The sequence below is a fragment of the Meles meles genome, chromosome 13, assembly GCF_922984935.1.
Source record: "Meles meles chromosome 13, mMelMel3.1 paternal haplotype, whole genome shotgun sequence".
In the NCBI taxonomy this organism is placed as follows: domain Eukaryota; kingdom Metazoa; phylum Chordata; class Mammalia; order Carnivora; family Mustelidae; genus Meles; species Meles meles.
Genome location: NC_060078.1, coordinates 24,729,560 through 24,747,285, shown reverse-complemented (window position 1 = coordinate 24,747,285; position 17,726 = coordinate 24,729,560). Strand labels below are relative to the sequence as shown.

General features: G+C 41.0%; 1 protein-coding gene across 1 annotated transcript; it reads right to left on the bottom strand.

Annotated features, from left to right (window-relative positions):
• Window positions 1-5,258: 5,258 nt before the first annotated feature.
• On the bottom strand, window positions 5,259-7,400 carry ADO (2-aminoethanethiol dioxygenase). The gene has a single exon (XM_046027755.1). It carries the CDS (start codon window positions 7,050-7,052, stop codon window positions 6,261-6,263), a length of 792 nt encoding a protein of 263 aa, XP_045883711.1. The 5' UTR covers window positions 7,053-7,400; the 3' UTR covers window positions 5,259-6,260.
• Window positions 7,401-17,726: the final 10,326 nt, after the last annotated feature.

The following is a 17,726-nucleotide window of genomic DNA, read 5'->3' as shown; positions in this document are numbered from 1 at the left end:
TGGATGGTTTATGACTATAGTGTAAATAAATACTTTTCAACAATATCTTTGCTGCAGAAATCATTTATGAAAGATTTCCTGGGAAGGAATTCCATGATTATCCAGTGGGTTTTAGTGCTTTGACCAAGCCAGGATCTCCAAATTTTCTTTGCTGGCCTTTCAACATCAGCCCGCTCACCCCCAAAGCAATCTCCATTCATAATCAAACACTAGTGTTCCGGGGATTTCCCCCATGCATTAGTGTAAAAGTGGGGAGGCGTTGTTTTGACTCATTGTTCCGTCCTCTATAACAGCCTATAGCTTCTCTTGGCTCCTGAGTGGGCTCCGGAAAATAAATACTTACAAACAAGTGCCCACTCGGAGACTACACATTTGTGGCTCCTTTCAGAACCCTGACCAAGGCCAGGAACTCAGACGAGATGTGGCTTTGTGGAAAGTGTGGTGGCGTGGTCAAGCTGGAAATGACTTTTAGGTTCCAGGATTAGTCTCATGACCACAGAAAACTTTTTGAAAAATGCTATCGCCTCTTCAGATCAAAAATGCACCCAGACACTGCTGAAGACAGCATTAATGGGTTGCCAAAGGAATTACCCCAGGACTCATTTCTCTCTAGTCTTCTCTCCCTGATTACCCCTATTTGGAAGGATCACTAATCTGCCTTAGGTTTGGCGGGTCTAGAGACTATCAAAATACCCAGCTCATTAGATAAGATAGGTATACAGCAGCCTAAGAAAATCTCAAAGAAAGACACTTTCTTTAACAGTAATTAAATAGGCAAATTAAATAGGCGTATATGGGCCTCCATGGGTACTGGCTAATGGTTTGCAAAAGAATACACTATAGGGTTCATTTTACTGCAAGCCTTTAGCAGTGATTTTAAAATAAAAGTCATACGAAGTAAGTGGGTTGGGTCTCTGAAGTTATCTACTCTCAAATTGGGCCTCAATATCATTTAAGTTCACCCACAGCTTCTGGATCCTCACACATGTGTAACCTGTTGGAATACATACTGTTCAGCTACGTCATTGAAAACTGCCATCTGTTTGTTCTTTGCCATTGTCAGCCCCCTTCATACATGGTTGATAATTGAAGACCTTTACTTTAGAACAGCAGACAGTGACACCTACTTTTTGCCCTACAGAACACTGGAATGTTGAGATCTAACTTGTGGAAGTAATTAATCCTTTTATTTCCTCTCCTTCCGTATTTTAAAGATGCAGAATACCTCTTTCTGAAACTATGAAATAGAAATTTCTAAACTGCAGTGCCAGATTGTTCTGGTAACTGGTGTTACTCCATTAGATGTACATTTCTTAGTTTATCAGCATATTATCATCCTTGCTTGGCTAATTTTGTTAAAATATGTATAAAGCAATGACACATTTTGATAATTATGTTTTTAACGAATACTTTCGTCCTACCAAAACTTCAACTTTTTACAAAGCAGGACAAAAAAAGGCTTTTTTTGTTTGTTTGTTTTAATTTTATCTATTTATTTTTGAGAAGATATCACATGTAGGCAGAGTGGCAGGCAGAGGGAGAGGGAGAAACTGGCTTCCCGATGAGCAGGGAGCCTAATGTGGGGCTCAATTCTGGGACCCAGGACCCAGCCCAGGGATCATGACCTGAGCTGAAGGCAGACACTTAACTGAGACACCCAGGTGTCCCAGAAGTCATTTTTTTTAAGGTTTTATTTATTTGACAGACAGAGATCACAAGTAGGCAGAGAGGCAGGCAGAGAGAGAAAAGGAAGCAGGCCCCCTGCCGAACAGAGAGCCTGATGCGGGGCTCGATCTCAGGACTCCAAGATCATGACCCGAGCCGAAGGCAGAGGCCTCAACCCACTGAGCCACCCAGGTGCCCCACCAGAAGTCATTTTTAAAAGAGTAAGATTAAATATTTTGATGATTGTCAAATTGGTTAATCATTTTCACCTTGATGTGGGCTTGAAGTGGCGTAACATACCATAAGGAACACATCTTGGTGTTTTTTCAGACAACTTGGTCACTTTTACTTGATTTTAACATGTCAGATCAATTTTTAATCTAAAAACAATGTTGAAACATTGAGGGTATTGTCATACAGGTGTCTCATTTTTTACTTTGCTCAAGAAATAAAGCATTAAAGCTCAGCCTGCTCCTTCTTACATTCAATATGTTTTATTGAATATTTGATAGTACAGCTGTTACTGGGCATTCTTATTAAAAATAAACTTCTTGGGGTGCCTGGGTGGCTGCTTCTCACCTGCTCATGCTCCCTCTCGAATTAATAAAATCTTAAAAACACACACACACACACACAAACTTCTGGAGAATAATTGCTTAAAGATCATAATGCATTTGTTCTGGTTCACTGCATATCAAAAATAGGTCTATTAAACCCAAATTAGGTCTTCAATTATTCATAAATCAGTGCATTTAAATACCAACCACTAATGAAATTAAGCCAAACTGCTTGATATATATTAAAAGTGGCTGTAGTGATATTTTAACTGTTCTACACACACACACACACACACACACACACACACAATCTATGTATTTGGTGGGAATGAATGGTCAGCATCAATTACTTAAGATGCTGCCAATCCAAACGGCAATTAAACTTTACAGAAAAGTAAAGATAAGAAATAAATTTAAGTCCAAAGATTCTTTCCTTCACAGATAAAAGTATTTTTGTTTTCTGGCACTAGTTTATTTCCCTTAGCTTAAATATAAAAGGAACTATTTTCTGTTGTAGCAAAATAACATGATTAGACAGCTTCAGATACGTTTTCAATCAGATTGTTTCAAAGCTCACTCTCAAGGAAATAGACTAAGTTTATATTATTACTTGGTTTTAGAATCTGCAGAAAGCCACCTGTTTTCAGTACAATATAATCCTACTGTACAGACTAAATCTTTAACAGTAATTAAAATGTAGACATCATAGTATTTTTCTTCTCCATTTTGCAATAATCAAATAATCTAAACAATTTCAAACATGCCTTTATTTTCCATAAGTACACTGATTTTAATCCAGAAATATAAACATCTCTGGATCTGAAAATTCAGTATGTTGTATATGACTTAACAAACGATTTCCTTGACAGTAGATGCTTTATTACACTGAAATGATCAGTGGTTGACTTGTTTGTAACTTGGAGTTCAGAATTCAGACTAGGAGGGTTACAGAAGTGACACTGCCCTCAGTTTAGAATTGAATGGTAGTGACCTGAATCCTGAATTACAGACGTACTGTTTTTTTGCTGAGCAGTGCAGCTAGGGCACAAGATACAGTCATTGGGATTAGAGGAGCAGTAACAGCCTTCTTGAGATGCCAAGGCTGAGGCACCTACGAGGGGACAATGCAAAAGGGGGAATAAAAGGTGTGGATTTTGGAAGAAATTTAAGGACTGTTAGTCTTAAAAGTTCAGAGAACCCACTCATGTTGACAAGTATTTCTTTAAAATGGGCCCCTGATTTTCATTAATAAACAGCAGTTAGTGTAAACTCAACCCGTGCAAATCAAGCTTTGTAAAAAATCAATTCTCGTAAAATAGGTAGGTACACAATAGTCTCCATTAATATAACTGGCTTTTGATATAACCAGAGAATACAAAAGCTTTAGAAGTATTGAGACAGACATCTCATTCATGAGAGGCAATTATTGCATTTGTTATTCAACAGAAAAGTGATTAGTATCATTGTGCTCATTAGTCTGTGTAGAGGAAGACAAATTTTTCTCACAGCTGTTACTAAAATATAGTCTATATATTGCAGGAATATATGGAAATACAACAGCAGCACATCAAGTCAGTCATGACCAAGTTTATGCAGAGGTACCAGCTTTGCTGCACCACATTTTCTATTTGTATTAAGAATATTCTTTTCCTTAGTGGCTCACTGAAACAAGTCCAGTTTTCACCACTAATTTCCTCAGAATTTATTAATGAACTAAAAGTTTCACTGTTATTGAAATAAATTAGATATCATATTGCTATTTTGGCCTGCAAGAATTTCAGTTATTCTTTTGAAAAGCACCTTAGTTTTTTCTTTTCTTTTTTTTTTTTAAATTCAACTTGTATTTGAGAACTTTGAAGTTTGGAAAAACAATTCCTCCTTTATTACTGTCCTACTGGAAGAATTAGTTTTTGTTGGTTTAATGTACGCCAGGTTGTATTATATAGCATATATATCACCATCAACAATCTTTATAAGTTAATCAAATTTTGGCTGTAATTCAGAACAGGAAGGTTCTGTGATTGGTAACCATACACTTTCATTACTGTACTATTAAAAAACCCATATTGTGAACATTTTTTAAAGAAGATCATCATTTGCATATCTAGGATTATTTTTAAACTGAATGGCATTAAAAAGTGATTTAAACTGCCTCCAAGGCAGATTAAACTACACCAGAATGTGAAGCTACCAATAAACAATGTTAGCAATCCTGGAAGAAATGCTTGGCATTATGCCTGTTTCAGGTTTTACAACAGAGTGGCATTTCGCATCGAATAAGCATCTTTTTTGTTAAAAACAAAAAACAAAAAACCAAGAATTTGTTTTTCTAGTTAAAAAACTGGGAACAAATATTCCTTCACTCTGGGCTATTAGTAACCCAGGGTGCACAAAGAGGCAAGGGCACATACTGTTTTTCTACAGGGACAACACTTTCCACCAATAGCAAATCTCCCTTTATTACAGACCTTAGAACTGGATTGCCATTTGGGCAAGTCAATCAAGAGGGCTTAGACAACAGCTGGGCAGATTTTAACGTGTTTATTTCTACAGTTTGTTTTTATTAAAAGTGTTGTGAAAAAGGAATCCTATAAATAGTAAAAAGAGGGAAACAATAGTGCTCCATAGCCTGAAGCAAATGGTGTAAATACATTTGTAAACAAGGTAAAGTTGCTGAGCTTCCTAAAAGGACAAAAATAAAACTAGTTACAGATAGCACAATTGTTTAAGAGGTTAGGAAGTACTTTGTCCCAAGTTTTGGTGCTCTAAAATGACCAGCAGTACAGGTATTTCTCTATTCTGTAGCCTTGATCATCTGTGCCTTCTCTCTTCCTATAGAAAACTACACTGGATGAAGCAAACACTGGCTCTCTACTGTTCTGAGGGGTTTTGAGAACACTGCCACCAAAACGATACAGCTGGAACCACCAGCCTTCTGGAACATTAGAACTCCTGAGAGAATCTCAAACAGTCATCAACATTTTTCTCTATTTTTGCAGGAAAATACTGGAAGTATTTTAGAAAAAAAAAAAAATACTGGAAGTAAATAGAGGCATGGACTTCAACAGCTGGCTAGGAGTGTTTTACATTCGATTGTTTGGAAGCATGCTGATTTAGCTCCTTTGAATCTTCTCCTTAGAAAACATGGAATTACCCTATCACTTCTTAAAGCACACGAAGACCAAAAAAAAAAAAAAAAAGTCATTTGAGGATAATAATAGTTTTTGCATTAAAGGTCAATCTGCAACAAGCAATCTGTTCAACTCACAGATCTGGAGACTCACAGGGAAGAGAAGCTGTAAGTGACCATTTGTCACTGAGATATGCAGGTGCTGAATTTCTTAGTAGATGCTGCCAGAGTAAACCAGATGTGGCTACTGGGCAAGAGGAGGAAAGAAATTAAATCTTGTCCTCTACATGCATAGTTATGTTATTGGGGTGATGCCCCAACTCTGGAAAAAAGATCTATTCCACAACGAATTAATTAGGCAGGATAGCTCATTTTAAGTAGTAGCTCATCTTTTTAAGCCTAGTTTTTACCAATGACTTGAACTAAAAACAATTCAAACCACTGGGTCATGCAGTCAATAAGTTAAAACTTTAACAATAAGTAAAAGGGCATAGGATCTAAGTGGAAAACAAACCCTATTTACCCGGGTAAAGGGGGTGGGGGCATTTAGTGTATTTTGTATAGGATAAGGAACAGAGAGAAGAATATTTTCATTATGGCTTTAGGACGGAAGCGCTTCAGATAGTCCCCTACCCTCCTTTCCCCCAAATCAAAACCCCGGTGGTAGTGACAGAGCCAGGAAACAACCTAGTCTACCCGCCTTCCCCACCCCCTAACCCGGCCCTGTGGCTGCACTCCAGACGTCAGCGCTTCCCACGGCTCCGGAGGAAGCGGCTACAGCCTATTCCAGTAGATCCAACGCCCAGGCCTGGGGATACGGACAGAGCCCTTATGGTGGGTCGCGGGCAGCGAGGCCCAGATGTGAACAGGGCACGTCTTCGGCCCACAGCAGCCAGGCGCGAGCGGCTTCAAGGGAAGACTTTGGGACCTGGATAGGGCTCCCCCTCGCACCAGAAGTCATCGGCTTGCGGGGTCTCCAGGAGCCACACCTCTCGGGGCAGGTCACAGGCCGAGCCGGAGGCCTCCTTGTCCCTGACGGGCTCCAGCACCCGGTAATAATGGCAGTCCCGGCCATCGTCGGGGTCATAGGGCGGGGCTAGAATGTCCAGGAAGGCGGCGGGTCCGTCCACAGCGTCGATCTGGTGCAGGTTGTCCTGGTGCGGAGTGAGGACACAGGGGCCGCTGGCCTCAGTGTACTCGGCCCGCGAACGCAGCACGCCCGGCCGCACGGCGTCCCGCTCCCGGGCCTGCAGCGGCGGCTCGAACTGCTGCTCTGGCGGCGGGGCCCGCGGCTGTTGCCCGCCGCCCGCCTCCAGTTTGTCCATGCAGCTGATGCGAACGGTGCCATAGAGCACCTTGAGCATGCCATGCATGCCCGGGTGGTCATGCAATGGGATGGACGTGCCGCTCTTGAGCAGGAACACGCCGAGGCTGAAGCCGTCGGTTTCGTAGATGTGCATGTAGGTGACCGGCGGCAGGTTTGGCGGTAATGGCTGCAGCGTGGCCTTACGCGGGGCGATATTCAGGTCCTCGGCGCGGACTTGGGTCAGCAGGTTCTTCAGCTTGCTCAGGTTCTCCGGAAAGCCCTGCGGCATCGGGGCCTCGGGGCCCGGTGTGCGGCCGCCCCCGCTGCCCCGGAAGGTGAGGCACGCCTGGCGGGCGATCCGTTGGATCAGGGAGGCCATGTTGTCTCGGGGCATGGTCGGCTGTTCCTCTGCGTTCCGAAGCCGGCCCCCGCCGCCCCCTGCTTTCCTCCGCCCTTTGCGGTCTCCGGCGGCCGCCAGGGCTGCCCGCAGCCCGGGGCGAAGCTAGAGGCCCCGCAAGAACCGGTCTTAAGGGCGCGCGGCACCCCTCAGTAGCCTCACGCCCGCAACGGTCCGGCGCGCCCGCCCCGCGCCTCCGGCGAGCGCGCACGCGCACGACCCACACGCTGCACTCACGCCCAAGGAGCAGGTACCAGCCGCGCGGACCGTGGAAGGCTTTGCATTACGCCCAATGTTCCATTCAAGTGGCCCACACCTACGACGGTACCCCGGCGCTCCGGCCGTTTTACAAAGCATGCTGGGACTTGTAGTCCGATATTACGGAGAAGATTTGAGTTTCCTTTGTCCGCTGGAAAAAGAAGGATTGAATTTGTTTCTTATGCAGCGCCCTTATTCGCGGTCCTAAGGTGTTTGCTTATTTGAAAAAGGTGAATTGGGGCACAAGATAAATAGCCGGTTGACTACAACTCCCGGCAGCCCCAGTAGACTGGAGTGACGCACTTCCGGCAGCTGGCCTGAGGCGTGGTGGGGTCTTGGCCACTGCGTGCAACAGGGCAAGAGGGTTGTTAACCTTCTGGCGCCGCTCGGTCCTGTTCCGCCCAGCAGGATCGCTTTTCTCTGTCCCTTCCCCTGGGAAGGAGGCTGTTGAGTTAACTTTATGTCTTCCTGGCCACCTAGGCAGCACTGTCTGCCACGGAGATTACTGGACGGCACTTTCGTAATTTGCCAAGTTTCTTGGGAGATGAGAGGGTCGTGGCCATCCCTTGTGATCACGATTCCTCAGCACAGCCGTCCCCAGCTGTTGTTTGCATCAGGGTGTGATGACGCTGCTCTTCCGGTTACAGAGCACGATAGTTTTGCTGGGATTCTAGAGGCCATTTGCTGTGGCCAAGGACTGTGTATACTAAGGGTTATCAAATCTTGGTTTGCTAAAGAAGCACCAGGTTAGAAGGGGAGGTAGGGAGGGGTTTTTTAAAAAAAATACAGATTATGGTCTGGAAATTGATTCACTAGGTGATTCTGAGGCAACGTATGAGAAACAGTGGTGTGCGAGAAACAGGCAAGCTCTTGACCTTCACGTAACCCTGAGTTGAAAGTATCTTTGGACTTCCAAAGTGGAACATGGGCTTCTTGTTCATTTTGTAATTGGAGTGGTTCTATAAATCCTCTCCAGCTGAAAAAGGCATGGCTTTTTAATGGGCTGTGCGGTCTATCTAATGGGCGCTTAGTATATGCGAGGCATTTTATACCTAATGAATATTATACTATTTGATCCTCATAGGAATTCTTTTAAGAGGTGGGCACTATTATTTCCAGATTACAGGTGAGGGAATAAGTTGCACAAGGATAGTAAGGAATGAGCAGGGCCTAAGCAGTGAAGAAAAAAAAATACAGTTAAAAAAAAAACCCAGCAGTTGAATTGATGTTAAAAACACTAAATGTAGAGTCAGGATATTGTTTTTCCAGCCTACTGTGCTACTTACAGGTTGTATGTCTTTAGACAGATCTTACCCTTTTAGGTCCTCAGTTTATTCACTTGTAAAATGCTGGAGTTAGGGTAACTACTTCTGAACCCAAGTTACCCATCAGAAGCCCCTGGGAAACTTTACAAAAATAAAGATTTGGAGGTCATAACCCAGAGATTCTGGTTCAGAAGAACCAGTGTGAAGCCTAGAATTTTTTTCCTAAGGTGCTACCGAAGTGATTCTTAATTATCAGCCCAGTTTGAGAATCACTGCTGGACCTGTAAATAGTGAACCCGTTCTTAATATTTGGTGATTTTGATTAAGACAGTGATTGTTTGTTTTAGAAGGGACTCTTGGTTATTTATTTGTTCTTCAGAGTTGCCATGCCGTTGATAAGGTGTTTATACTGTCAAAGTTCACCATGTAATGCAATATTTCACCATGCAATATTTTTCTAAAGTGAGGACTAGTTAAATTAAGAGGAAGAATCCCCTGTCTCTATTTACAAATCTGGGTTTTTATTTATTGGTTTTCTTCTATTAAGATATAATTAGTGGGACATGTAGACTGTATAGAACACAGACTCAAGTAACATATGAATGTATTTCATTTTTTAATCTGCCACTGCTTAATAGTTACCTGTACTTATTTAACGGAAATGGGATAATAAGATACATGTGTAAAAAAACTGTTAACGGCATATGGAACATAGTAGATGTCCCATAATAGTAACTATTATTATAGTTTTTAAATGGCTAAAAGCCATTTAGAAATTAGTAAATACCAATGAATTTAAATAATACTCAGCAAATATTGAATAGAATTTGACTTGAGAATGAGCTTATAAAGTAGAGATTTTAAAAAAAAAGATCATTTTTTGGTTAAACCGTCTATCTGGTGATACAGTCCTTCAGGTCCTTGCTATTATTGTTTGGCCAAAACTTTGGCCAAAGTTTTCAAAGACTGCTTGAATCTGAATCACCTGGGAGCATTTGTTGAAAGTGCAGATTCCTAGATCATGTCTACACCTACTGAATCTGAATCTTCTGCACATTAAAGGTTTTAAGAACTGCTGAGTGTCCATAGGGCATGTGGTACTTTTTTTTAGGCCACAGACAGGCTACCTCCATAATTCCTTTTGATGCTGTCCTTAGAGCTGCACTAAGGGATGATATCAGTCCTGGGGGCTTTTGCCCTTCAGGAGCACCCGACTTGCCCTTCTGCACCACTGCCAATAGCATTAGCTGAGTAGGTTTCTATCACCATTAATGTCCTTTTGATGCTCCTTAGTCTGTTTTGCTTTGTGCTGCAGTAAGCAGAATGAAGATCAAAAGAAATTCAGAAAAGGGAACAAAGAAGTAATAGTAAACACGTGCTAGAAATACGAGGCAGACACAAAATTTGGGAAAAGTTTGGGATAGATAGAATCAACCATTTGTAATCTATCATTCTATAAATAGTATCTGCTGAGCACCAGGCATCGTTCTAGGTTTTGGGGAATTCATCGAGGAATATCTGCTCTCCCAAGGAATTTACCTGCATGTGTGTGCATGTGTGTGTGTTTGTGTGTGTGTATTTTGGGATGGAGGTTGTTAGACGGCATAAATCAGTGAGCAGCGTAATTTCAGATAGACATACGTTTATAAAGACAAAACAGGATGATAGGATGGTGTGATATTTGTGTGTGCATATGGTGTGTCACTTTAAACTGGGTAGTTAGAGGTGACCAGAAGATGACATTAGAACTGCTCCTAGATATTCAGGAGTCAATTACAGAAAGATCTGGGATCAGAGCATTCCAAACCTTAAGGTTGTTAAACAGGATATCATATACTTTGATGCAGTGGGGAGGAGCTTGGTATCACTGGGGACAAGAATGAAGGCCTCTGGGGTTACATAGGTCACATAGTGACCTTCAGCGTTCCTGGAGGGAGATGAATTTGGGGAGGTAGGCAAGGACCATATTTTATAGGTTTTATTTTCCATTTTTATAGGGGATTATGGGGAGATGAGGGCCACGGTGGGGAGGTGGATTTTATTACAAGTACAGTGAGAAGCTTTTGGAGAGCTTTGGGAAGGACGATGACCTATCTCTTTTACATTTCTCAGAGATTGGTGGGAGAAGAGTGTAACAGCAAAGAATCCCTGATCAGAGGCAGTACTCCAGGGGAAAGATGGGAGAACTAGTGTAAAGATTAGGAATCTATTTTGTAGGTGGATTTGACAGGGCCTGCTGATGAACTATTGCTTTGACAATCTATTACTTAAAGTGTGTTCTCTCCACATTTTCTTTTTTATGAGTTGACAGCAATATAGTGATAGGTAACTGCAAAACTTGAATTGCACCTCTTGCCCATATCTAATTATTAAATTTAGGAATGAGCTTAGCACACAGAAGCATGAGTAAAGTTGAATTTATTTTTTAGTTGCTTAATTAACCAGGAACTAAGAAGAACTGGAAGAGCCCCCAAACACAGACACAGACAGATAGACAGACACCCCTCCACACCCCCAGTCCTCCTTAACTTCATCTCAGTTCTCTGATTTCTTCATTCTTGGGGAATAGGCTTACGTTTTGTCTTTTTCTTTTTTCCCTTGGCCCTCCTCTTTATCAGGACTTATTTTTCTTAATTCATGAGATGGATTACCTTCTGACTTTTTCTCAAATCCTTCAGAATTCATTTGGTCCATCTCTTCTGATCACACTGGGGCTCCCTGTCAAAAAAGAGTACAAAAATGTTAACATTCTCAAATACTCTTGGTGGCTGGTTGTTTTAGAGGTGGGCAGGAAGCTTTCTTTTTTCCCAGCAGCTCTTGCCACCTTACTCCTATATCTGCCTTTTTTGTTACTATAGAACATCGTAACTAAATTGCTAAAGGATTTTTCCTACTTTCTGACTAACTTACTTATACTTAGTTATGTTTGAAATATTTTGGGTTTATATTGTGGCTTTCCTTTCAGCTCTTAGAAAATGTTAGCATATTTCTCATCTGTTATCATGAGTAAATGTCAAGTTGTAAGAAATACTTTAGAAGGCAGAAGAGCTGGTTCTAGGCAAGGCTTTCTCTCTAACCCACTGTGTGCTCTTGAGCAAATCATTTGACTTCCCTAGATCCTAGTTTCTTAGTGGTTCAGGGATAGATGATCTCTGAGATTACTTCCAGCATCTCTTTAGCTCCATGTGGATGATAGAGACAGTTAAAAGGACAATTCAGACAAAACCATATATTTTCTTTCATCTCGCTTATCTAAATTATTTTTAGCTCTCCCATCTCTTAGCTCTGTCCATCTTACATCTCCACTACCATCTTTTTTTTTAATATTAAGATTGTATTTATTTTTGCGAGAAATAGAGAGTGAGCACACAAGCTGCAGGGGGGAAGGGCAGAGGGAGAAGCAGATTCCCTGCTGAACAAGGGGCCCAATGTGGGACGAGGAGCCCAATATGGGACTTGATCCCAGGCCCTGAGAGCATGACTTGAGCCAAAGGCAGATGCTTAACTGACTGAGCCACCCAGGCGCCCTCCATTGCCATCTTAAAAGTAACTCTGTTCCACTCTACTCTGATTTAGATTTGTGTGTTTATCCGAAATAGAATCACTTGGGTGTATGGGCTGTTCAGTTAAATATGCTGTGCTCAGGAATTTTTAGTGTTCAGGTTAGACTTCAGGTGTGCACATTGCACCAATACACTGTGGAAGTTGTGGTGTGTGATGTAATCGGTAGCACATTGTTTTCGAGCTGTGTGATTTCTGTAGACCAGTGCACGTGGCACTGAGATGGAAAAGGACTTAAAACTGGTTCATTTTTTCCTCTTCCTTGCCAGTGTCTTGTTTTAGGTGATGGGAGGTAAGGGAGAAAGAAATTAAAAATTAGATGCATGCAGAGGGAGTTTGTGGGGGGAAATGTGTGGCTTTTGTGATGAAAGAGAATGAATGAAGAGAAGCTTTTGCCATGCTCAGTCTGAAGCACTGCCAAAGTCCAGGTATGACTATTTTTGGAGGTGGGTTAAGCTAATACTCCCCTACCACTTTCACGGTAGAGAGGTTTTCCTCCTCTTCTTTAAGTAGTATAATTATTATGAGAACCAAAATAGTTCTGAACTGTAAATTAAATTTGAACACCTTTTACCTCTCTTAATTAACTTTCCCCCCCAATTTCATGCTTCTTGTTTTTCTTTCCCTTTTTTCCCCCTCTAAGAAGATATCAGCTGTCTCCACCTCCTCCGCTTCCCCATCTGTCCTTTTCCTCTTGGCTGAAAGAGAGATTTTTACTTTATATTTATTTTAATTAATGGATTTGAATCACAAGTGGTGAAACAGTTGATGTTCATCTTCAAGAGGCAGTAAAAAGGAAAATCATCTTCTCTAACTTGGCAGAAAAGACCTGTATGTTCATTGCTGCTGCCTGCCTGAAAAATGACTGCGAAAGAGGAAGGTTCCAGAGTCCTGTGTCCCTGCAGGGAGCAGATGCCACATCCCAGGATCAAGGGAGGTGACGATGGGAAAAGCTCTTTAGACTGAGATTGTACTTTCTTTTTTCATATTTTTAGAGAAATAACGAGAGTGGGCACATGCGAATGGGGTGGAGGTCATGGGGGGCAGGGCCAGAAAGAGAGAGAATCTTTTTTTTTTTTTTAAGATTTTATTTATTTATTTGACAGAAAGAGAGAGAGAGAGAGAGAGAGAGAACAAGCAGGGGGAGCAGCAGAGGGAGAGGGAGAAGCAGACTCCCTGCTGAGAAGGGAACCTGAATTGGGGCTTGATCGTAGGACACTGAGGTCATGACCAGAGCCGAAGGCAGACACTTAACTGACTGAAACACCCAGGGGCAGGAGAGAGAATCTTAAGCAGGATCCATGCCCAGCATGGACTGATTTCATGACCCTGAGATCTTGACCTCAGCCGAAATCAAGAGTCAGTTGCTTAACTGACTGAGCCACCCAGGTGCTCCAAGATTGTATTATCTTGGGAGATGTCTTTCTCAAAGGATACTTAGTCAATATTGCTTGATGGTTTATGATCCCACAAATTGAGGATCAAGTTCCCTAAGAACAAAATACATTCATGGGGTATATTTGATTGACTTGACAGTAGTACATGTCTCTTTGGGAGAGTGAAAGTCTATGAAGCCTTCTTTTGAAAAACCAGTCATTGAACACCAAAATCCTTGTCCAAGTAGATGCTCTATTGCAACATTTTAGAGAAAGCATGAAAGATGACGGTCCAATTTGAAAGAGGACCAGCAGGCATCAGGATGAAAGAAGAGCTGAGAGAATACCAATTCTGACCTCTGGTTCTGACAACCCAGTGTGTGACTTTGGGCAAGTCATTTCACTTCTTAGAACTTCTGTTCCCTTATTTGTAAAGTGAAGTAAGAATATAATACAAAAGTGAAGAATTTAGTTCAGATGGTTTCCCACTTCGAGCTTTTTAGAAAAATCTATGAATTTTAAAAATCGTAATTACATGACAATAAGTAATATAATCTCCAACTGTGAAATACTGCAGAGCATCACAAAAGACACTTCTAAATGTATTTTTAAAAGCAACATGTGAAAAGAACACTCAGTAACATGCATACAATGATATTTGATTTCTCTTTTGTGTCTGTGTTGTCTCTACCTAAAGCAGATTATATTGACATTTCTTGAATACAAATCATTGAATAAAGTGAGCAAGACTTTTGTTTAAAATAATGTTTACCATAATTATTAAGTTTCCACAGTACTTTTTAAAGAAAAACTTTAAAAAAATTCTAAACATAAATTATCATGCACCAAGAGTACCACCACGTATTGCTGTTGGGAAAAGCAAAACATGACTTGAGTTAACTACACATTTCATCCAGACCTGCTGAGGTAATTGACAACCAACATCATAGCAGGAGAAATTCCTCTAAGGCAGCAGAACTTTAGTTTAATTAGATAATTAGCCCTGGTCAGCCTATAATGAATGCACAGGCAATTAACAATGAATTTGAGCTGCTAAAACCTATTTTTCCTCCTTTGTGTTCCTTTACTTTCATTAACAACTCTAACTACTGAACAATTTATATCTTCACTCTAACAATCAACTTTATTATCATCCAACTCTTTGTAAGCGATAAAGCAATGAGACCTGACTGTTGGTTGCACAACATTAAGTGATTATGTTAAGTAATGCCATTTATTTGCCTAGCCATCCTACTGCTATATTATGTCAAATGAATAAGGTTTTTAAAAGCAGTGCATACTCCTTGACTTTGATGATTGTTTTATTTGTCAAATCCAAGCAACTAGTAAGAGATGTACTTCAATCTGGAGTTCTTTCTCTGTGGCCTTTAGTAGACATGAATAAAAGGAAACAGTTCTGTAAATCTACCTAAGACAAGACCCTCAAAAAGAAAAAAGCTTTTTTTTTTTTCTTCTTTTTTTTTTTTTTTTAGTAGCTTGAAGATTCTCACATTTGGAAGCTCTTGTGAGCGTGCTTAAGATGTATTTCAGTAAGTGACAGTCTTCACCTGGCCATCTTTTCCTGTGTGGGGACAGTTTTCAGTCTCATGGATGACAGAAGGAACCATTATGGTTTTTCCTTACATCCCTCTACTGCAAGTCTTCTTCATCCATCTGACATTTCTTGAAGGAAATGGCAGAGAGAAAAGAAGAAGAGGGGAGTGAGAAAGTTAAGAGAGAGAACTTTCAGATAAGAAAGAGTAGAAGTTACCATAGTGTGCAGGTCCTAAGAATGAATGGTACTAACGTGTAAGTGTCAGGAAGACATTTGGGATGCTCTGGTTTGGGGCCCATAAACGGAAACATTCCTTGTATTTCAATTAGAAATGGGTTCTGAAATATGAACATTAAAAATTTCTACAGGAAGATTATACATCTACAAAGACATCCTTTGCCATATCAGAAACCACTTTGTTTCTATTAGAATTTATGGAACCCTTAATATACAGAATGTTCTTATAAAAATTGCTATTCTACTTCCTAATAATCTAACAAGATTTGATGAATTTAACCTAATGTTAAAAAATTAGTTAGCCAGTTAATAGCAGCTTAGTAACTATTTGAAGAAATATATTGCTTACTTTTAAGCAGAATTAAAAACGTGTAAACAGAAATCTTCTTGTGATTGGAATATGAACATTGGCTTATAATTTCTTATCTTGAGACTTCCCATCTGGCTGGTCTTGGAAATAATTTTTTCCTTTCTTTCTCCAGCAATAACTAGCAATTAGAGTCTCAGAAATGCCAATTTTAATCAAAACTCTTATTTCCAAAATAGAAAAACTTACATGAACTATATAAAGCCTCTTCGTTTTATTCAATCGGCTGTTTTGAAAAAGTAATTTAAATAATTCAGAGCCAGAATTATGATGTTCCAGAAATGTTAAGAAAATAGTGTGAATCTTTCCAAATTATGGTCATTTGTATTCGTACCATGGGCACAGTGATTTCACTGGCATTAGTGTTTACATTCTCCAGATAGCCACTGCATAGCAGTTAGCTTTTAGAAAGTAAGTTTTCTCAACTTTAGCACTATTGACATTTTGGATTGGCTAATTCTTTGTTGTGGGGCTGTCTTGTGCATTGTAGGATGCTTAGCAACATCCCTGGTTTCTACCCACAGGATGACAGTAGCATCAACTGTCCCCCACTCTACCCTGAGATAACATCTCCAGATGTTGACAAAAGTCCCCAGGCTAGGGGCCAAAACTACTCCCGGTTGGTAATCAGTAATATAGAATAAGACCGTGGCAATTTCTTCCTCTAAAAGCATGTCAGCTTCAACAAAATGAAGTGTGTTGAATTTGGATTTCTAGATAGTCTTTAGTAACTGAAGTCTTAATAGAAGATGAATGAGAGCCTTGCTGATGTCCAGTTTGAAATGATTTTGAGGGTCACTGAAAGACGACACCTGCTCCCATATTGCACTTGACTTTTCCAAATGGTCTGCTTTAGTATCGGAACTTTACACTCCTATTTGTTCCTTCTGTTAAAAATGTAAATATTCCCAGGAGGATCGTCTTTTGCATTAAAACTGAAACATTAGTTTTTTAGCTAAAAATACCATGTATTAACATATATATCTACCTGCCTTTTTCCTTATGAAAAGTTCCTTCTGGAAGAGGACACTGAAGAAAATATTCTTGAGAATTGAGATCTGGTGGGTGAATGGGAGTCAAGCACCATGTCTGGGAAAAGGAAAGATTGTAGAAATAACCTTTAGACCTCATTTTTAATGGGTCAGCCTGAGTTACTCTTGCCATGTATCACTGTTTGCTTTTTCTGCTACTGCCTGTATCTTTAAATCCCCCCTCTCCCCGCCTTTTTTTTTTTAAGATTTTATTTATTTATTTTTTTATTTATTTGACAGAGAGAGAGAGAGCGAGTGGAAGAGCACAGCCTCAAGCAGGGGAGGCGGGGTGAACAGCAGGCAAAGGGAGAGAGAGAAGATTCCCTGCTGGGCAAGGACCCTGGGATCCTGGCCTGAGCCAAAGACAGATACTTAACCAACTGAGTCACCAAGGCGCCCCCAGCCCCTTTCCTTCCTCCCACCTTTTCTAAAGCAGCCAAGACTAGTAGAATGTAGTTCCTTTGCCACTTAGTGTTGGGTATCCCAAGGTAATTTTGAAAAGTTATGGGTAGATGAAATCTAAAAGTCTAGAGAGGCTTGACTAGATTACTTGACCTCTAAACATACCCTCCTGCTGATGGAGGAGGTCTGAGCCCTGTCAAGCCTGCTTTTCCTCCATTGCTGTCTAACACACCAGTGACTGGTAGTTTCAGGCCTGGAAGTTGGCTGCCTGACCCTTCCAGCACCACTCAGCGGGTACCTTAAAGGATGCCTGGGGGTGCACTTTACAACCTCTCGTAAGTAGATGTTCAGGCTGATGCTCAATTTAAACAAACCCACTTTCTGATGTTTAAAATAATGCTCTACTAAAAGGAGTTTCTAAATCATGGGAGAGACATGGAGCTCTGTCTGAAGGCCAGCGCACTGAAACTGATTCCAGGGTATTTTCCTACCTGCCTTAGTAGCTCCTCACAGTGAGCTTCCATGTAGCTGTAGGATTTCAGTTATTTGTGGTGGATGTTTGGCTGGCTGGCTTTTCTTACGGAATTAGTACATCATGGCATTTGGACCATGACCAAAC